Below are 22,453 nucleotides of genomic sequence, written 5' to 3'. Positions count from 1 at the left end.
AAACCAAACAGTTTCCAGACCAGCACATAGCTGGCTGGATGTGATGCTCAGGGCTGTGCCGGAGGACTGGGAAGGCTTGCTGCACTAAGGTGGGGCGAGGGGAGGGCAGGGGGTGCTGGGCAGCACTGTGGAGTGGGGGAGGAGAGGCAAGGAGGGAAGGAAGGAGGTGGGGGAGTGGGTGGGATGGAGCATGCTGGTGGGGCAGAGAAGGGTAGAGCAGAGGAGGGGAAGGAGGCATAAATGGGGGGCACAGAGGGTCTGCACAACCTGGAGAGGAGGAGGGAGTGTGAGGAGCAACTGCAGGATATGGCACAAGGTCAGGCATGTTCAGGAGGGACAGGGAGGCCCCAGGACTGTGTCTCTGATTAGGAAGACACTCTTTGGTGATCCCGGTTACCCTGGGGGCAGGTGGGTGCTGACAGCTCTGCGTGAGTGCTACCTACACCCCTGTGCCAGCTGTGGGAGTCTGGCACCATCCTCAACATCTGGATCCTCTTTTCCTGGGATGGGGCATCAGCAGGCAGCAAGACCACTTGATTCCCCAGGACCCCTGGAGACACATCCCTGCTGCCCAGCTGGCATGTGCCTGCACAGAGGGGCAGATGAGAGCCCCCCCATGCCCTCACCCATGAGGACATGTTCCCTTGGGAGTGGGGGGCATCGGTTCCCCTCTGCATGGCCCAGAAGAGAGCCTAGGGAGAAGGGGATGGTAGAAAAGGAGTCTTTACAAAACCCCACCGAGGGGACAATGGTCTACATCTTCACTTGGAAACTCTTCCTTCCCAGGGACACTTGCCGGTGTCTTCCAAGCTGGGGGTGAGTCTTGCCTTTGCCTGGTGCTAAGACCACGGCAAGCCCAGTGCCTGCAGCTCAGCGAAGAGAGAAGCGCGGTGCTGTGTGTAAGCCCAACACAGCTGAGACACGTAGCACCCTGACTAATGAGGGAAGCATCTCTACTCTGAGCTAAGAAACTACCCTCTATACAGCTATTGATCTTGCCTAGCGCAGTCCTGTGCAAAGGCAAGCAGGAAAACACCGCTGAGCAAGCTCCCTGCAGCTGCGGTAGGAAGCAGCCGCAAATGTGCCCTGGTCTGAAGTGGTCCAGCTGTTTCCAAAGGTCTAAACTACCTAAAAAGAATCAACCATGCTTGGTAAAGGGGATGGTGAAATGGTGGGAAATGGCATCAGGTCTCCAAGGAGCAGTGATGGAGGTGGAAGGGAGTCTGGAGCTGGTTGGTGGGACTTTCCCTGGTTCCCACCTTAGCTGGTAACAAGCACAAGTGCAGGCAGCCTTGGGGCTGAAGATGTCTTTTCACTGAAACATTTTGGTTTTAAATACAGGAGACTGGTCTGCAGCAAACTGCTTTGTGGGGTTATCTTACTTGTACCTGTGCAGAAACATCCTTAAGTTGGAAAACAGGAGCGAGGAGACAAGAGGGGCCATGCCAGGGCTCCTTGCACCTGCAAGAGGGCAGCAGGAGGAGGTATCTCCCCACAGCCAGCAAGGCTCTTCACTGCCTCCATGTGCTTTCTTCCCTGAGGATGCCCCGGGCCATCCCCAAGGATGCGACACATGGGAAGAATCCGTCAGGCACAGGCAGCCGGGTTTTCACACTTTTATTGTAAAGCTTTAGGAAGGGCTAATTACAATGGAGTTGGTCATCTGACAGCTCAGCAAACAAACAGAACAGGAGAAAACAGAAAGGGGATCACGACGGTGTCATGCTCACTGCTCTGAACAGAAAGAATTACAAGGGAATCAATTGTGCTCACAGCGCCCGGGGAAAACCAAGCCCAAGGCCCAAAGCCTTCCCCGCACAGGGAAATGCATCACACATTGAGAGCAATACAACCTTAGCAAGAGGCATTGCCTTAGACATAGGTCACCATCTGAAAAATAGTGGGGTACTTTACTCTGCCATAGGATTTCTCCTTTAGAAAAGCTACACCTGCATGTACATAAAACTGTACAAAAAACAAGGCATCACAAGCAAGGAAATGAAATCTCGTATAAATAGAACCAACACTGAAGAGCTACAAAGGGGTCGCTTAGATCCTTCCCACGCAGCCCGCCTGCTACCTGGCTCCCTTTGGTTTTACCCCTGGCTTGTCCTAGTGCAGTGTGAGATACAGTGAACCCCTCCGCAGAGGCGTCGAACCCCCCTCCTCTTCCCTGTGCTTGTCTAGACTGGAGCCCGTGGGGAGCTTCCCTCCCACCACGTGCACAGGCTTTATCCTTCTGGCTTATAATTGTGCAAATGAGCTTCGTTCCGACAGCACCTCTTCTTCGCCCTCCCCCAGGACTGATCCCCAGTGACACTGTCAACTTCACCCCAGGACAAATCCCCAGTGCCCCCTCTCCCAGGACTGATGTCCAGCGCTTTCTCCTCCCCAGGGACCCAACCCCGCTGCACCCCACATAGCCTCCCGCCCCTTGGCACCCCACTGAGGACCCACTCCCACTGTCCCCTCTGCTATTCCCTGCAGACCCACCCTCACCCCCACCTTTGCTCCCCCTAGACACCCATCCCCTTTCCACCCCCCAGATACCCATGCCCTCTCCGCACTGTGCTCCCCTCCAAAGACCCAGCCCCACCATCCCTCTGTGCACCCCCACGAGATTCATCCCCCTCCACCCTCCCTCCCCATGGCACACATCCCCAGCACCCATCCCTCCCACCCCTCGGGGACCCCCTTTGCACTCACCCCCCCACCTTGCACCATGCTCGCACTGAGAACATCGCCAGGTGCTCCAGGAGACAAGACAGCAACTCCAGCCACAGGGCTTCGAGCTTCAGGGTCCCTCTGGTGACCCTGAGCAGAAGATAGGAAGCCCACCCGCAGGCGAGAGGCCGGGGGAAGCTGGTCTTGGACAAGTACCCCTCGGATGTGGCTACGTCACTCTCCTGGGGGTCCCCAAGAGGGGCACTGGACACTGCCGCTGCCTGAGCCGAGGGGAGGCGTGAGCAGTCGAGTTGGCAGTGGAGTCAAAGATCCTGGCCAGCGCGGCCAAATTGCACATTCTGCCCAGTTTGGCCCTGAAACTACAGGGCCACAATAAAAACAAGTTCAGGAGCATGACCTGCTCAGGCAGCCAGGCCAGGGGAACGTGGGCGGCCGCTGGGCGGCCACCGTGGGCAAGGGTAGAGCAGGAATACCCGGACGGGCAGGCAGACATCCACCGGGAGCATCGTGCCTACCTTGAGGGAGACCCCTGGCCAGTCGGCAGGGAGCAGCAGCAGGAGGCCAGGAGGAGGGTCCTGCCTCCTCCGGGTGGCACCCCGAGGTGCTGGGGCTGCGGGCGATGTAGTGTGGCTCGGTGCTGCCCAGGGAAGGCGAGGAGCAAGGCTGGGGCATGAGGGAGTGGGTGCAAGCAGGCGCCTTCTGCCGCCCTTCCCTTGTCAGCCGGGCTTGGCTTGCACCACGTCCCCTCAGGTCAACCGGCGCCGCACCGGGGAGCTGGCCGCATCTTGCCATCACCACCAAAATGAAGGGAGAGGAGCTGCTCAGGGAGAGGGATGCTGGAGGGGGGGAGGAGGCTGGGCGGGGGGGCTGCACCCCGACAGGCACTACAGCTATGGCAGGGCAGTCTCTGACCCGCAGCGGCTGGGTTGCCCTGTCCCTGTGGTGTCCCCATGCCGGTCGAGCCCGGCAGAGCCATCCACGAGCCCCATGGTGATGGACTGCGTGGACCGAAGATGAGCCCGCGGGGGGAATCGTCCTGCAGTTACCACTGGCCTCGCTCCCTAAGGAAGATCCCAGAGATGAAGACGATCGATGCGCGCGCGAATACGGGAAGAACAATGGTGCAGCACAGCCCCTCCCTGCGTCCTGGCGGGGGAGGACCAGGAAGAGCTACCCAGGAATGAGGCGCGAGTCCCCCGGACCCCTCCTGCCAGGGGTGTATGTGAAACCCCCCAAAACAGGACTGTGCCCCGGCTCCCGAGGGAGCAGAGAGGCTCAGGAAAGTGCCCAGGCATCCTCCTCTGGGGAGTCCCTTGAGGGGCAAGGGGGTCCTCTCCCCGCCGCGTGCACAGCGTTGCCCTGCGGTACCCTGCAAGGGAGCCGAGGATGCTGGGGCAGCGGGCACCTGCTGGGGAGACTGGTCGACCTTTGACAATGGAAGAGAAAGCTGGATCCCGTGAGAGTGGCCCTGTGGCCTAAGGGCAGCGGGACTCCAGCTGGCAGGGGCTCGGTGGCCCCCGGTGTGACCCTGAGACAAAGCTCCTCCTCACAAAGGCAATGGTGGCTTACAGGCGGACGGGACGGAGGTCAAAGGCATGGCACAGCCGGCCTCATGGGCATCCCCTGCCCCGGACGAGGCACAAGGCGATGGGCTGAGACGCCACAGCCGATGACGACCTCCCTGCCAGCAGAGTCGGACTGAGGGCTTCTCCGGACCCAGCCGGTCCCTTGACTGGGGGCTTCCCCATCCCTCCTCCACCCACCGGGCGCAGGGCCACCACCAGGGACCTCCCCCCCCAAAGCAGACCCCGCCTATGGCACCGGGCAGTCCCTAAGGACCCTGCAGCTTGTGGGCACAGTGACAACGTTCAGAAAGAGATCCAGGCTGAAAAATAGCAAAGTCCCTACAGTCCGGCTAGGACACTGCCCCTCTCCTCCAGCTCCCCAGCTGCTGTTTCAGGGACTGGTCACATCTCTATTTACAATATAGAACATGAGTGTGGGCCGGACGCTGCGCTCCCGCGGGCTCTTCCACGCAGCAAACCATTCAAAGCTGGAACTTGCTCCCTGTGGTTTGTTTCTGGTTTCTTTTTTTTTTTCTTTTTTTTTTTTATGGTTTTTGTTTTTGTTTAAACGTCTTTTGTTTCAAGGACAATAAAAAGTTGCGATCAGGCAGGACTTGAATGTCATTCCTAAGATTCGTATTTACAGGAGTCTACAGCAAAGAGACAGGCAGCTCGCTGCCCATGTGCGGGGACACCCCTCGTCCTATGCCCCAGGAACTCCACCAGCTCTGCGTGGACCTTTGGTACGTAAGCCCTTCTCCCCAGCCGTGCCCTCCGTACCAGGAGCCTGCCCAGCCCTCCCCGGCGATGCAGCAGTTCGGAGACATGCACCCGCAAGTGCTCGGAAATCGGGTTTCAGATGCTTTCATCCTTCCCACCCACCCCCGGCCCCAGGAAACAACGGGTTAAAAAGGCGCTCCTCTCATCCCTGCCTTGCTCTGCCCTGCTGTCCGCCGAGCCCACTGCCTGGAGAACCGGCCGCCGAAGCGATAAAGCATTAAAGTTTAAAACGTTCCTCTGGACACTGGCCTCAGAAGCGCGTCTGCTCCCTGCCCCTCACACCCAGCCTCACAGGTATATCTCCCTCTTGGTGGTCTGGGACGAGGGGGTGGTGGCTGGCTGGAAGTCCGAGGTCTGGGTGAGAGGAATTTCCTCCATGGGAGAGTCCTTGCAGGGCTCATGGCTACTATTGGAGAAGGCACTGTACGTGGGGAGCAGGCGGAGGTTGGCCATTTTGGTGCTGCGCTCTTCTGAGAGTCTGGGGCTGCCATTCCCGACTTGCTCTTGACTCCCTCTGTCTTGGTAAGGCACAAAAGTGGAGAGTTTGAGGGCGTTCTTGGGCCTGCGGCTGGGGGAGGACTGGCCGGGCATCCAGCAGGTATCGGAATGGCCGAATTCTGTGCACTCCCGGGTACACGTCCCAGTCATGGCTACATCGGGCAGAGGCCGGAGATCTGCAGAGAAGCAAGTGAGAGCATCGTTAAGCACGCCCAGGTACCACCGGCTCAGGACATGAGGATGGAGCACAGGGACGAGCAGCAGAGCCTGGACATCTCCACCCTACCCGCACCCTCCTGCAGTGAGAGGGGACAGGTGGACCCCCGGCCATTCAGGGAGTGAAGGCAGAGGTGGGAGGGGAACCCAAGGTTCCTGGCAGCTGATGCCTCCCGTCCAAGCTCACAGTCCCAGCTCCCCCTGGACAAGCATCCTCCCAAGCGGGTGCGTGCGGACAAACAGGAGGCAGAGCACGGGGCAGAGCTCACTGAGCCCACTCCCTTTGGAAGTGAGCATTAGACAGGAGGAACTCCACAGCCTGGATTTGCACAGCAGCAGACAGGCTGCCACTGGACTCATCACCCCACAGCTGTGGGCACCACCTGGACTCTGGTAGGCTCCAGGAACTCCCTTGATCCAGCACCTTTGGGTACCACTGACAGCTTCACCGTGCAGACGGGGAACTGCCCTAAACGCAGTCAGGCTCTTCACTGCCTGGAGGTACAACCGTCTTTTCTGAGCACCATCCTCGGGCAGCCCTGCCCTGCTCACCATCAGGTATGCCAGGCCACCTGCAAGCCTCTCCAAGCACTCATCAGCAGGAGTCCCAAGCCCAGCCAGAATTCCTCAGACATTGGCTGGTCTCCCATGGAGCCTGAAATCCCCGAGCACAGTGAAGCACACATGGGCATACCCATGTCTACCCACAGAGAGGCTGGACATATCTGATACTCATGAGTCCCTGCCCTAGGAGTGCCCAAGCCTCTCTGAACACCAAACACCTGCCCCTGAGAGAGCCAGGTATCTGAGGGCATCAATAGCTCCCTGCTCCTGGCAGAGCCGGGAAATTCTGACCATCACCTACACCAGTTCATGGTCTGGTGTCCTCACATACCAGCCACCCTCTACCCAAGGCCTTCTTGACCCTTGGCCATGTTTACACAGGGAGTACCTCTCACAAGTCTTCAGAGGCCAAAACTTGGCATTTCCATGCAGAGGTGAGTGTTCCTCCAAGAGCCATCCTAGACACAAGCCATTCCTTGCCATCTGCTCCAACTTGGGGCACAACATACCCACTGCCACTGCCTGGGACACATCACTGCCCACTACCAGAAGCATCTGCTGGCAGATCAAGCCTGGTGCTGATGCTGGGATGAAAGGGTTGGCTGCTCATGACCTCGAGACTGTTCTGACTTGCAGACGTCCCTTCTGGTTTACAGAAGTCCTCTCCATCTCTCCACCAGGACCTCACTCCACTGCATTGCTGACAAACAGCCTTGCAGACTGATGGAGGGAGATATTAAGGAGCTCTGGGGACCTGAGACATATGGGGCTTTTGCCAGCTCAGGGCATGCCCCTTCCCACCAGATACACACTGGTACACATAATCCCCTCCTCCCAAAAAAGGACAGACCCGCTGGCACTCCCTCAGCCCTGGGAAGAAGCAAACCGGAGCCATTCACACCGTGCTGGGGCTCTGCCCTCATCAGCACATCCCTCCTGCCACCAGTTTGGGGCTCTCGGACACAGGCATCCCCGAGTCACCCTGGCACAGCTTTCACACACAGGCAACCCCAGGATGTGAGGAAGGTCTCTGCAAGAGAAGGCTCCATACAATGCTGGGAACAGTTGACAAGGGTCATAAGTGAGAGCTAAAGAGATGGGCATGGAAGAAGGGGCAAAGTTAGCAGCAAACCAGTGCGTGAGCATATCTTGCCCTAAAACAACCTCCAGTGACTGTATCCCAAATTCTCAGCTCCTCTGGGGGCTGAGGCACCCCAGTTTTTCCCCCTGGTTCCTGCAGAGGCTCTGGCATCCACGCTGCTCCCCGTGCTGGGAGCCGCCTCTTGTGTCCCGTCCCCTGGCGCACACGTAAGCTGTGATATCCTGGCAGAAGCCATAAGGACATACCTCAGCGCAGACCCCCTTCACAGCCTGCTCCGCTCAGGGGACTCTAATGAGGAGCAGAAAAAGGACGAGAGGGTCACATCATTGCACAGCCCCCAGCCTCCACACCCACCCTTAGGATCCTCCTGGACCCTTCAGCCTCTGCCAGCCCTCCCCGTTGCATTGCACCAAGCCCCACAGCATCCCTCTGGTACCCACTGCCTTCAGGAGTCCCTCGGCCTCTCCTGGGCCTGCTCCAGCCTCCTTGAGGCTGCTTGGCCACCACTGCTGATCTCTTATTAGTTTCTCCAGCCTTATCCTAGCCTCCCTGGAGCCCACTGGCCCTTGCAGGACTCACACGGGAACCTGAGGCAAAGCTTGAAGCCACCTGGCTTGTGGCACCCCGAGCCCCTGTGTGCGGAGGGACTGGGGCTGGGCATAACATGGCAATGTGCACACACACACACACACACAGAGCCCAGCTGGATGCGCGCTGACGTGCTCATGCACCAAAAACGGGCACACTCAAATGAACTCATGCACAGGGGACAGCCATGCTCGTGCTGCAGGGTGCAAAAGCAGGAGCCCAAGCATCACAGGGGACAAGATGCCCACACAGGCCAGTGTGAGACCATAGCTTGCCAGTACATGTCTTTGGGGTCATTCTCAGGGCTGGCCACAGACCAATTGTCCTATTTCCTGAGCATGTGGAAAGTTGTCTCATTTCTTTCTCCTAGCTACAGAAAGCAAGATACGAAACCAGAGGCAAGACAGCTCAGTTTTCATCTCTACTCTGTGCAAGTCAAAGCAGAGACTGGAGCCTGTGTCCTAGTTGATCCACCAGGTCTTCTTCTCAGGAAAACAGGATGCCCCAGTGGCCACCAGCTTTGTCAGTCTGAGGTCATGTTACATTGTCTTTCACTTCTTCTGCTCAAGAGGCAATATCGCTGTCTCTCTCTCATCTACTTTCCCACCGGACAAACGGGACGGCTCATCATCATTTCTACTTCCAGAAATGCCTTGGTGCTGCGCGGTCCCAGGGTGGGGAGTGGGTGAGTGCCATCATTTCTTGCTCTGGCAGAAGGTGCTTTGCTGAGTCTATGGAGCGTACTGGCAGGACCGAAATAAAAGCTACCTCTCCGCTGAACAAAGCTATGGTGATTTCCTTGTGCCAATGGCAGCTTAGAAATCGCAGGATGAAGCAGGAACGCCGTGTTCAGGGTCTTTTATTCTGGTTTTCCCATTGTCTGTTTCTGGCACTAAAGTCTTTTTCCAGCGTTGTCCCTTTGCTTGCAGTGAGATGCTGGCATCGGAGCTCTGCTGCTAAAGGAGCGTATTATGTGCCATGAGCACAACCAGCTCCTCTTTAAGAGCCCAGGAAAGGGGAAGGGTGTAATTCCTGAATAGCTGTGATTTAGAGCAAACACGACCCTGCGGCCTAATTCTCAGCCCATGCCAGTGGTTCAGAGACTTCGATGTGCCACCGCAGACAAGCAGAAATCTTTCTTTGGGGGTAAACACTGGTGGAAATTTTGCCCATAAAGTGCTGATTCTGGATGCCCTGCAGTGTGGTGAGGAGGCAGAGCTCAAATCTTACCTCGGGGTCGAGGTGCCCACTTCACCTTACAAAGTGTATTCGGGATTTCGGATCCCTCCTTCACCCCAGGAATGCAGTTTTGTGACTCTGAACCCCTGAAATCTGACAAAGTTCCCAGGTGATGAAGAGGATGGCCATGCCCTCTCCAGCATATCATTCCTCCACAGCACCCTGGCCATGCAAAGTAAAAGCTATGTCTGTGCAGCTGCCGTGTTTTCCTGAGCTTTGCCCTCTCGTTGCGCTCTTTCGGAGGGCTGGCCCATCCTGTTTCCATGCCAGAAGGCTGTACTTCACAGCCAGGAGGGTTGCATGGTTGTTTGGGCATTCATAGCCCTCACAGTCTTCTGGCTCTCCCCTTTCTATGGCTTTGCATTTCTCTGGCATCCTCTTGTCAGCTGCCTTGGGGCACATTGCATAGGAATGAATCCGGGGTAGTAAAAGTCGCATCCCTTTGAACTTTTCAGATGAAAAGGGGGCACGGTTGGGGCTTTACACCGAGATGCATTCAGAGATGCACCCTGAGCCCTTGCTCTGGCTGGAGGAGGGGAAGCTCTCTTGAGCCGCGGCTCTGTTCTCGATGCTGGCATGGCTGTTCTCGTCTCCTGACATCCAGGGCACCTCTGCTCTTTGTGAAGGAGACTGTGCCAGGCTGTCTCCTCCGGGAGGAGGCATATATTGGTGCCGCTGCTAATTATTTCTCTCTATATATCCCCATGCAGGGCAGGAACACATCCTGTTGCAGCCACTTGCAAGGGCTCCTCTAATAGTATTATTGCTCTTAGTGGGGGATTTCAACAGTGCACTTGAGTACCCTCAGACAGGAGACAAAAGCAGGCAGCGTCATTCAGCAGGCACTTCCATCTCCTGCAGTAGATGTGCAGAGGTTCACTCGCCCACTGCAAGCCAGGTAGCTTCAAGCAGAGGCTGAGAGCCAGCCTCAACCACTTTTTTTTTGCCACCATCTGCAACATCTGCAGTCTGGTTTGGTTCTCCCTGTCTTCTATTCGCGTCAGACATCAGCACCGTATGCGTGGTGTGCAGCACTGGGTGAGCAGGGATGATGCAGCACAGGAGGCCAGGTCTTGCGGGTGAGGGGATGTAGTGGAGCAGCTCTGGGAGGGAAGACAGTGGGACTGTGGGGACGTGACAGAGCAGAGCACGGCAGAGGATGCAGAGAAGCCTGAAGGGAGGAGGAGGGAAGCTCAGCATGCTAGGAGGGACTGGAGAGTTCAGTGGTACTGAGAAATGGGGAATACGACAGTGTGGGGAGAGCAGCTTAGAGGCAAAGCAGGATGCTTTCCTGAAGCGTTAGATCAGAAAGACTCATCTTCTCTACCTGGCGGCACGGAGAACATCGGCCACTAATTTCAACAAGCTACCCCTGTTCAGAGCCCAAAAGCACTGTACCCCTTCTAGCCTCAGTCAGGGGGTAGAAGCATGGAGCACGCCCCACGCTGCAAACTGAGGGCTGGGGTGCAAGGTATTTCTTTCAAAATGGCTGTCTTTCAGCCAGGGAAGGATGCATCGTTTCCAGTACAGGCAGCTTTACCACTTCTATTGCCCTGGTGTGGACACCTGGAAACACCCCTTCTCCCACACCGAGCCCTCAGGGCTCTGCAGACCACTCCTGGGACATCCCTTATGGCGGTGACCTCCCATGACAACATATCCCAGCAGCACTGTCCTCCCTGCCTGCCCCTACAGCATCTATGGAATGGGAACAGCCTCCCCTGTGCTGCTCTTTCCAACGACTCCCTTCCTACAGCATAGCTCCTGAGAGCAGGCACCATTCCTCTACTCCACCATAGCTTACTGGTGCTGTTCTCCTGCACCATCGCTCCCTCCAGGTACCAGTCCCTGGAGTGCTCACACCTACAGGCACCATTCCCCTACCGCGGCACTGCTGACAGGTACCATTCTCCCATGCCACTGTTCTCTATAGGTACCACTCCCCTACAGCGTGACTACCTACAGGTATCGTTCCCCTACAGCGCTGTTCCCTACAGGTACTGTCCCCCACGGCGCGGTTACCAAAGGTACCGCTCTCCCGCAGCGTTGCTCTCTACAGGTGCCGTTCCCCCGCAGCGCCATTCCCGGGAAACAGCATTCCCCCACGGCGCTGCTGCCTACAGGTACTGGTCCCCCATGGTGCCACGTCCTCCAGGTGCCATGTTCTGTGCTGCTGCTCCCTCCAGGTATTGCCTCCTCCCCGCTGCTGTCTTCCCTCCAGGCTCTGCTGCTCTAATGGTGCCATTTCCTCCAGGTACCATGTTTTACAGCGCTGTTCCCTCCAGATACCACTCCCCTGCGGTGCTGCTTCCTCCAGGCACCATTGCTTCATGGTCTGTTCCCTCTTCACTATACCCTAACAGCAGAGCTATTTGGATAGTGTGCCCCAACACCCCGTTTTTTTATACCAGCAGCCCCATTGCTATGCTATGCTATGCTATGCTATGCTGTTCTATTCTTCATGTCTTTGCATCCCTGCACTGCTGGAATGAGTGCCTTGCTCTATCCCACCCCTTGACTTACTCCTCTCCGTGCCTCTCCCCCACAGCAGCATGTCCAACCCAGTAGCCTGGAGGAGTCCCCCCACACTGGCAGCAAGAGATGCTCAACAGCCCATCCCCACTTGGTGAACTTAGCGTGGGCTTTCTTTGGTGGAAGCCGGTGGCTCCTTCGCAACACGTCTTCCCCTTGCAAGGGCTTTTGGGAGAGGGGAGCTGTGCTGTAGGTAGCTGTGGAGCCATGATCTCCTTTGCAAAGCCCAGACATAAGATCCCCCCTCAAGGTCCCCAAATGAGGTGGGCATGGCCAGCGCGTTATCCCCAGCAGGGAATGCCCACCCTCCGGACACAGGGGAGCCGAGCAGAAGCTTGCCTTCTGCAGCTCCTCAGTCCGTCTCCTTTCTGGCCCCTGATTCCCACATCACATGTGGATGTGACCAGAGCCCTCTACCTCCAGAGCAGCACAAGCACAACACCAATTTCACTTTCCAGGCCTTGGGGAAGGCTGCTGGACTGCTGCCCATTTCCACAGCAATGCTCCAGAGATCAATCAGTACAGAAATATCAGAAGCTGAAAGCACAAGCAGAGAGCTCCCCGCAGTCCATGTCAGTCCCTATTTTTCCTAGACTGAGCTAACATCATCCCTACAACACCCAGGCAGACGGTTTGCAGGACCATTCCTAGCACTACAACACCCAGACAGACGGCTTCGGGGACCAATTCTAGCACTACAACACCCAGACAGATGGCTTTCCAAACTTAACAACGTCACTACAGCACGCAGACAGATGGCTTCTGGTATCTGAGACCGACCCGACGCTGCCCATAAAGGTGGTTACTGCAGTTCAATGCCACACCTACAGCTCTCAGGGCAATAATGAGCAACACCCGCTTTTACAATAAATACTGAGAAAGATCCTCAGACTGATGCCAGCAAACAGATGGATTTCTCCTAGGCACCAAAGTCAGGAGATATAACGTGCACAGCCATTTCCCCCAGACCCTACAGCACTGAGCATCTCTCCCCTCATTCTAAACAATAGTATCTAAAAACCAGTATAGACAGCTTGCTCCAAAGTTAATGGGCTGCCAGCCCCAGATGCACACGCGGATCAAACCATGGCCTCTGGAGTATATTACAACAGCACACACTAACTGCAGCACCAAAGCAAATGACTTCCCAGATCCTGCCAAGGGTATCACAGCAGAACCGGCACATAATTAATGTGGACAGATGCACCCACCAGCCTCAGCCTCACCAGCGCAGGTAGTGCTAAACCACTGTGTCGGCAGAGAGGGCCTGAGCCCAGGCTCCCAGAGGACATGTTCTTCCCTTGCTCGCCGTAGCTGGAGCTTGAGGGACCACCTCCCTGCTGCCGTTGCGCCGTTATGCAAACTGCAGGCAGCTGTGCGACAGTGGCAGGCTGGCTTGGAAGCGCAGGCATCCCACAGCCACATTGCCACAGCAACGGGAGGTGATCCGTACCCTGTGCCAGCGGCAGGAGCACCCAGACGGATGGCTCTGGACACTGACCGTGTTCCTGCAGGGACCAGGCAGGGTTCACAGGGATCAGCAACAGACTACGGCACCCGCGGGACTCTCAAAAGCACCACCTAACCCCCAGCTGCACTGCAATCCCTGTGATACCCAGCAAAACAAATTCAATCCCTCTATAACAGATTTTGTGCTTGTGGTGCCACTTACATGATCTCCTACCCTGGCACAGTCGGGCTTCAACCTTCGCTGGACTATAGAAAGCAGAATTTTTACATTAAATTACTGAATAATTATGTTAAGAACTACCTTAATAGGATTACAGGGTTCAAAGGTTAGGAAATGTCAAAATTAGGATTGTCCATGCAGTCTTAATTCGCTTCATGAAAGTCTGCTTCATGATGCTGAGGAGAATTACACTCTGGTGGAAAATATTTTCCCCGGGGTCCCTTTGCGCCTCTGGGGAAGAGGACAGAACCACCTGGGAGATATACCCGGCTTTTCAGGAAAAGGCGGCTTTGCCAGTGAGACTCTACCTCACAGGCTGCAGAAATTGGGGAAGGTACAATGAAAGGGTCAAGAGATCACAGAAAATTACTTCTTTAAAGCATGGGGCTGGAGGATAGGGGGATTGCTTTACTATTGAGAAAAAACTAGCAATTTCCTTTCCTACCTACCTCCTTTTGGAAGTGAAATATCTGGACAGATTTCACTGATGCTTTTCAAAATATTTGGTAAGTGGCATATATCCACTATGAAAAATTGTGTCCTTGCAGTTAAAGTTTTCCAAAACATCAAGTAACTGAAAACAAAGTCAGGTAATGAGCATTACTGGGCAATCCCCTGCACCCACGTTGTATAAAACACAGTAACAAGTCTAGCTCGAAAATGAAATCCTGGTTCCTATAACATCCAAACTCTGACCTCTGGCCAACCAAGAACTTCTCGTGACACCTACAGACAACAGACATTCAACAAATAATCACCAGAAAGGTCAAGGAGTCACACAATAACCAAACCAAACCGTGCAAAAACCAAACCATCTTCCCAGTCTCATTATTTGCTCCTGCAATATCCAGCCCAGGTCAGTAACAACTCCTGTAGTACCTTTAGAGGTGTGCAAAGGTCTTGACAAGAAGTTGTGGGCAGCAGAGCAGCCACCCTTCTTCCCCCGCTGCCCAAGGAGGAGGGGCAGGTTGGAGCACAGGGCGTTTCTGGCTTTTGAGTCCTCCCTTGCAAGGGCTAATGGTGGTTATGTAAATACGCAGAGGAACACCACCTGCTGTCCCCAGGGGCTGTCAGATCATGCATGCCTTGTATGCGCATTCCTGCTACCCAAATACCTACACAATTGCTCCTTCCACATTCCCACCTTACCTTTGCTAATGCCTCCCTGCATAGGATTCCTCCCAGACCCTCCTGGTGGGGGTCCCACCCTGGGTCTCTGGGGCTGACTTGTCCCCCTGTCCAGCCAGGTGCTCCCCGGGGACACATGGATGCATGGCCCAGAGCCTCCTGGCATGCCCCGGATACCGGTGTGCTACCAGCTGATGGGAGGGGGGTCACCAGAAGGGGCCAGGCCACCAGGGCCAGGAGCAGTGCCACCCATGCCAGAGAGAGCTCTGACTACCCGCCAACCTAGCTACAGGGTGCCTACAGCCGAGCTGCCCTTGCCCAGCCCTCCGGTGCAATGCACTCTCCAGCCAGGGTCTGCTGCGTCTGGGGGAACGGCAGGAGAGCTGAGGTTGTGGCCCTTGTGGCATCAGGTCCTGGGGAAGCTCCTGGTCCATATTATTATGGGTTGCTGACATACAGTGGTCCTCTTACCCTGTCTCCCTCCTCCCCTCTCAGAGCATCCCTGAGACACATCATGGCTTCTGGAGGGGAATAGAGACCTGTCCCATGGCTCCTGCAGGAGGATTGTGCCCTGCACTCCTGCCGCTGCTCCAGAGGCTGGGGACACCCGTCCACTTGCACTGAAAGCCTTGGGGCAGCAGCGGGGGCAAGCGCAGCAACCCACGTGCCCCAGGCCACCCCACAGCTGCCAGGCATAGGATGCGTTAAAGCAGCAAATGCTTCTTACAGAAGGAACCTGAGCGGTTAATCCTTGAGCTTTACCTTGTGCCTGAGCCTGTGAAAGGCAGGGGTCTAATCCTCATCGACCCAGCCCCTCTGCTCAGGCACCGGGCTCGGCGGGAGTGCACGGAAGGGTCCCCTCCAGCCGACATCCCACACACTCTTCCAGGCGAATTGCAGCCCCCCGTCCCTGGAGCTGGCCTCAGCACCCTCCGTCTGCTGCAGCCCACCGCTCCAGCCAGCCTCCCTCCAAGGGTTAATCTTCCTCTCTAGAGCTTCTCAAAGCTAATTAGAAAGAGCCTGGGCAAGTGTGGTGGCAGACACCACTGCACTTATCTCCCCACTTCCGGGGCTCTGCCCTTATCATTTAATTAAAGCTGCAGTCGTGCTTCCCTTCCTGGCAGCAACTAATCAGGGAGGGCACTGGAGCTTGAGGCAGCCTTTGCCAGTTCGCCGGGGAAGAAGCGGGAGAAGGGCAGGGAACATGTCTCAGGAAGGACAATAAAAGGGAGAGGAAGATAAAGAAAGAGTCCCTTTGTGCTGGCAGCCTGGGGTCCAGGAGGGCAGCGAGGGACCAGTGCTAGTCTGCCAGCCGCGGTGCTGTGCATGGGCAGACCCAGGGTCCTCTCAGCTCTGGGTGGACCTCCGCGATGTCAGCCTGGGAGGGAGCCAAGAAGCTACCTCCACCACAGGCAGGCTGGGAGGCACTACAGGCTAGGTCCATCTCCTGGCAGGAACAGGACCCTGGACCCCCCACCCTGCCCCAAAGCAGCTCTCCCAGCAAGGCACAGATGCACCCTGACACCAGAACCCGTGCATGCCACATGCCCCAGCGGCAGAGCAAGCCACACTCAATCCTCCCATAGGCAAGGAACAACCCATGCCATGCAGTACCCAGCACCCCAAAAAAATTGGGGACCTCCAGAGTACTGGGGAAGGGGCATGTCCGGGAGGAATGCCATCAAGCAATAGGAGGGATGTCCATCAAGCAACAGCGACTGCAGCAAGCTCCTGCACCAGGTCTCTGAGGGAGGGCAAGGATGTATAAGCCCTGAGAAATGCTGCTGTTTGAAGGCCACACAATGGTGTGTGGGCGCAGCTACACAGGGATGTGTGCTGGCATACATTTGATGAGAGACTCAGCCATTTTGGGGCAAACAATCCCCAAACGATGCTGACAGCTTCCATGCCAAATTCCACACCTCTCTTCCAAAGCATGGTTAAGCTAATGGGTCTTGAAAAGCAATTCTTATAACCAGTTTGTTAGCAGGGCTGAGACAACATGTCTTGTTCTCAAAAAACTGTTGGAACACCTCTGCTAAAACTTAAGAAAAAAAGAAAAAGAAATCAACCGGAGGGAAACCCAGCATGGAAAATTTAAGCTTTAGAGTTGGAAGTCTGCTGAAGTGATAAGCAATCGAGAGTAAGTCTGTATAATACAAAATGTCAAGCAGCCTGAGGCTGTGCAGTCTATATAATGATCCTCATTGCAGGTTCCAAAAGCTGCTCTGAAGGCGCAGCCTGGTTGGGAGATGTATGTGTGTGCTTGGCATGCTCCGAGCAGGAGGAATAGAGCAATTGTTTCAGCTTTATGTCAACACTGTACAGTCCTTCCACTGCTCCTGAAAAGGGTGGTCCTCTCCCACCATTGCTCACCTGCTAGGTCTTCAGTCCTCCTAGTGTCCTAATCAGAGCAAGAATTAACGCATGATATTTTAATTTTTTTTAATTAATTTTCAGCAAGACCAGTTTTCTCACCTCACCTGCAGACTTGTGTCAGACGGGAGGGAGCGGGTAGCCACATGTGCAGCCTAGGAGTGCATTGCAAGGTGCACCAGTTCATGTGCACAGGGACTTGGGAATACTGGTCTGGTTTTATGAGCACTCTGTGTTTGCTCCTTGGTGGCTGCCTTTCATTGTACGCTTGCATTAAAGCTCTTGTGTCAAGGAGAAAAGAACTGGCATACGCATGTCTGCCTTTGAACAAAACCATTGTTAAGCTCCATCAACAATTTAATAATCTTTCACTAGCAGGACAATGAATCAGGGGAAATTATTGTTGCAGGGGGGCTGGTAGCCACACAGCAAAGCGCTGTTCAAGGCCTTTGAAGTCATATAGGTGTTTAACTGACAAAAGAAATCACAACTTTATGAAAAGGGTTTGCCTCAACAAGGGAATCTGGAAACAAAGAAAACCAAGACCACTCAGAGAGAAGCAGAGCAGGGGAGAAGGAAGAGCCCTTGGAAGAGAGTCAAGCCAAACCCCAAGGAAACTGGGAGAGGAAATGACAGTATGGATTTGCATGCATACACTTTGTTTTCTGTCCACAGATCTTTCCTGGGCTGCTTAAGAGTAAAGTGAACACATTCACTTGTCATTTCAGCTTTTTTACAGTCTGTTCTGACTGTAGAAACGTGCTGGTTGCCTGAACCATAATGCAGATACTGAGGAGGAAGAGGCCAGATCCTTGCCAGAATTTGCGGTGGATATTTGAAGGATCAGGGGACAGGCACTAAATCCTGGGCTGATGCGGGGGCTGCCCTGATGAGGAAATGTCTGTCTGCAGATGGAGGATGCACACATAAACCCGGATACCACACCCAGCCACAGAGAACCAAATGCACATGAAATCCAACATACAGCAGTTTTGTGAGCATTAGACCAGGAGTATGGTCATGAAAATTTGGAGGAATGATCCCACACCAAATGAGGGTGTCTGACTGCTGATTGGCCTCAAGTTGCGCCGAGGGAGGTTTAGACTGACATTAGGAGAAATTCCTTTACTGAAAGAGTGGTCAGGCCTTGGAACAGGCTGCCCAGGGAAGCGGTTGAGTCTCCATCCCTGGAAGTATTTAAAAGACGTGTAGATGAGGCCCTTAGGGACACGGTGTAGTGGGCATGGGGGTGTTGGGTTGATGGTTGGACTCGATGATCTTAAAGGTCTTTTCCAACCTTAATGATTCTATGATTCTATGATTCTATGATTGCTTGAAGATCAAGAGCAGCCCACGCAGGAGAGCCTGAACCTCTGAACTACCCAACCCGTTTCTCTGCAGTGAAGAGACATACCATAATCCCAGCTGAAAATGCACGTTATTGACACCTCAAACACCCACGGACTCAGAAGTTGAAAAGCTGCAGTGGAAGCTAAATGGGGAGAGATTTTGTGGCTGGCACATGGCAGATGCAGCATATGCACTGGTCAAATCCTCCCGTGGTGCAGCCAAAACACATGCCAAGAAATCAACCCAGGTGGTTAACATTTCTGAATTGAACCACTTGCCATCTTGCTGGCATGATTCCCCACTGAGGTATTGAAAGGATTTGCAGCGCTGATGGCCACGGCCGGGGAGAAGTCACCTCCTCATGTAAAAATAGGAGGTATCAACGCCAATGCAGCTTGCTAAAGGTGCAGCTCTGAGCAATCAGGAGGATATCAGTGTGCTGATGCAAATGGGGAGATTTAGGAATGGAGCAGACTGATTATGGTTTGTTTGGGAAGACCCAGAGAAAACCCAGATCCTGATGAATACTGCGCTGCCCTATGTTTGTTATTAGGATGGCAGAAAGGCGCTCTTGTGGAAGAGCGGAAAAAAGAAGGATAATCGCTTCCTATAGGGAATATCAACCTCCACCTACCCCTGGGTGCTGCAGTTTACAGACTGCTGGAGGTTAGATGCAATAAAGTTTACACCACTCGAGGGAGACCTGCCAGAGGCAGTCCTAAAGGCGGAGAATGAATAAAATGCACTTTAAAGAAGGAGTGAGGATTAAACCTGCTGCCTAACATCCTGGCAGGACAACGGAGATAGATCATCGCCTTGCATTAGAGGCAGATTGGCAAAGGGGATTTGCCAGCTCTGTCACCCCCAAAGCATAGCACAAGGGAACAGCAGGATGATCACGAGAAGATTTTGATTTCATGGTCCAACAGAGATGTACAAAAACTTCCAGAATCAGTCCAAGGGCATAATTTTTACAGATTATTTTTCAAAAGGCAGAAGCCGGTAATAGCAGATCTGTTCCTTATGCATAGTCCATAGTAATAGAAAATATTTGTGTAGCATCGGTGTACCTGTTTGAAAGAGCAGCCCAGAACTGGACAGGTAGAGAGCTCAAAAGGATCTGTGATTTGAGAGGTCTAGGATCAGCAACTGACCCTTCGAAGGAAGACATGAATCATCATTAAGGTGGTTTATGTCCTGAGGGACCAAGAGGCAAAACAACATGAGTTCTGTGTCTTATGATGTGGGTTAGCAAAGAGAGAAAACAGGGCTTAGAGAATGAAAAATAAAATGCATGTGGGGAACTGCCTGAACATGGGAAGCGTTTGGGATCTGGCTGCTGAGGGAAACTGATAGGGTGAACAATAACATCAAAGTAGCATTGTTTTCAGAGAAGGCAAGATATTTACCTTCTCTCACTGATTTATCTGCATCTCTGTGGGTGCCCCTTCCTGTGTGGCTAATAAGCAGTAAGATGCTAGACACAGAATACACAATTTCTTTTGCTTTTATTCATTTTCTTTCTAGATATAATAAGTCTTGCTTTTGTCAAGATCCCTGTTGTCTGGCTAATTTCATCTAGAGATCCTCAAGGAACAGAGATCTCCATATCCCTCAAAGTTTAATATCTTGGTTTTAGTTGGCATATTTTCAAGCAATAACTTATACAGCTGAAGAAGAAAAAAAAAGATTACTTATGTCTAATTGGCATTATACTAATTACCAGCAAGATACATCAGGCAAATATCACATCTACTCACTCTCTGTCATTTTTACATTCCCTACTCCATCTTCTCTTTCCTCAGCAGCTATAAAACAACACAACATGCTGTTCTGACACATCCCTGAACAAATATCATATCCTAACCCTCTGCTCCTTTCTCTCGCTGCCTCCTTGTTTTTTCGCTTCCAAGCAAGGTCGTTTTAAAACAGACACAAACATATAACTGATCGAGAACTGCTGGTTCTATGAACTTGTGCCCATGTACTCCAGCATCTTGCTCTTCTCTGCCAGATCCCTTCCCCAGCCTTTCCCAGTGTTTCTTGTACAGAGGGTTTATGGCCATCCATGTAAGAACATTTTACCTTTTATGTCTGAATAAGTATATGAACACAGATAGTCTAAAACAGAGGCACACGTCCTCTCACACATGGGCCATCTCAGCTGATTTATTCCTGACTCACAGCATTTTTGCCAGCTTACCCTAAATGATTTTAGAAGTGAAATAAGTTAAACCTAATAACACCAATCTTATGCTGGAGTAAGGGTCTTGAGTGTAAATCTAAGCATCTCCAAGATCCACCACGAGCACTGCCCTCATCATTCAACTCATTTTGAGGTTAGCCTGCTTTCGGCTGGTTCAGAGCAGCTGCCTGCCAGACAAGAGCCCTGGTGCCGTTTGGGGATGAGCACTGTGGAGGAACCCTTCCCAAAGGACAGGTTGGATGAAGCTGCACTGATTAAAGAGTTTAGCCTAGTAGACATGAGCTGTGTTGAGGTAGTTGGCCTCAAAGCCCAAGAACAAGGTCTGGCCCTTTGTTTCTAGTGATACGGCGGTGGAAGGTGCACCCATGTAGGACTCGGTATCCATCAGACCCTGGGCAGTCCCGTTCTTCCATCAGTGAGGTGCAGCCCTCCTTTCCCACAAGGAGCAAGGCTGAAGCTCATCACAGAGATTATCTGGGAAGCCTTGTACCCGATGCAAAGGCACAGCCCCTTCTCCATCCCGCTGTGGTCTCCAGTAACAAATATGGACAACTTATCACTGCATGCCCCTGAGACCTGTCTGCATGTGCCTGCCTGGGAAAATGGAGCCCACCAGCCACGAAGCACATAAGCTTCCCCGATTTCTGCTTGTTGAAAGCTTCTTGTCCTGCTCAGACCAGATAGAGAGCTGAGGTGTTGGAAAGGGAGCCCAGGTCCAACCACACGGCCCAGGAAAGAAGGAGCTGACCACCACGTGACTTCTCTATACCACTGTTGTGTCGGCACTGAGGAGATTGTATGGTTGCATCAGCTCACATGAAATGAGCCCTGGTTCCTGCAGGGGAACCTCAGCTCTCTGAAAGGCAAGGCAAACGCAGGGGCTGATACGGTTAGATAACCTCTGAGTCAAAGCAGCCTATCCTTGGTATCTCTCGCCAGATGCCATGACTAATGTTAGATTTACGGAGTGTCCTCTCTGCAAGTAAAGCAAAGAGCTAGCGTTACAACCACTTAATGGAGGTGACTTCAAATCAGGATGGATGAGAGCTTGTGGGAAGGAGACAGGAAGAGAGATTCATTGATACTGAGAGCACAAAGCATAAAATCCCGGGGAAGAGCAAACAACTGAGACTGACATTTGACCTGTCTCAATAGCAAAGCTCACATTGATTTCGCTGGGGACAGGAATGAATCCCTTATCCTCTATCTCATGCCTACGAGAGGAATTTTCCACCTGAGGGATCTACACCTGACCGATCCTTCAAACTCAGGTACATGCTATTTTTATGAGAAAGAAAATGCAGTGTGAAGTCCTCAAGAAGCTCAAATGGGAGACTTCATAAGCTTCTTTAGCATTAAGTTTAAATCCCACACTAATGCAGGTCTCTTTACATGGGAAGAGGTACTGCCAAGCAGGAAGGTTTATAGAGACATTCAGGAGCATTCAGAGGCAGATAAAGGGGAAATAACTGAGTTAGATCACACAGGAGCTGGAAATGGCATGTCAAATTACTTCAAAAGAAGCTTTCTAAGGAAGCAGGTCTTTGAAAACAACAAATAGTCTGGGACTGCTGAGGGATCCTAGTTGTCTATTGCTTTTACACTTGGTCGCTTTTTTTGGTTTAGACGTATTCTAAACCTGAACGCCGACCTCATCTGGCTGCTCACTGCCCCGCTGCAAAATCCCTGCTTTCTGCAAGTTCAACTTTTTGTGGAGCCACAGAGTAGTCACATTAGGAAAATTGCTCTGACTGAAGAGTAATACGGCAAAAAAAAGTGATCCAGCAAAACTTCAGCCTGATCAGCTCCCCAATCCAGTTCACCATGCAGCCAGACAAACAGCTGTGTTGGCACAACAGAGCACATGGCACAGGGACAGGGATGAGCAAACTAAGACAGAGAAGAGAGGAGCTGCCTATTTTGGCACTCTTGCT

General features: G+C 53.4%; 1 protein-coding gene across 2 annotated transcripts in view; it reads right to left on the bottom strand.

Annotated features, from left to right (window-relative positions):
* Positions 1 to 1,602: 1,602 nt before the first annotated feature.
* Positions 1,603 to 22,453, bottom strand: part of PCDH1 (protocadherin 1) — a 57,751-nt gene continuing 36,900 nt past the window's right edge. The window contains exons 5-6 of one of the 2 annotated variants that reach the window (XM_075164008.1): positions 7,656 to 7,698; positions 1,603 to 5,704 (exon numbers count right to left, since the gene is read on the bottom strand). In XM_075164008.1, coding sequence (XP_075020109.1) covers positions 7,673 to 7,698 — 26 coding nt within the window. In that variant the 3' untranslated portion in view covers positions 1,603 to 5,704; positions 7,656 to 7,672. The remainder of the gene's footprint in view (positions 5,705 to 7,655; positions 7,699 to 22,453) is intronic. The other variant, XM_075164007.1, reaches the window with a different exon arrangement.

Source organism: Calonectris borealis, chromosome 15 (genome assembly GCF_964195595.1).
Source record: "Calonectris borealis chromosome 15, bCalBor7.hap1.2, whole genome shotgun sequence".
Lineage (NCBI taxonomy): Eukaryota > Metazoa > Chordata > Aves > Procellariiformes > Procellariidae > Calonectris > Calonectris borealis.
The sequence above is the reverse complement of the archived record's forward strand: the minus strand, read 5'-3'. Positions and strand labels throughout refer to the sequence as shown.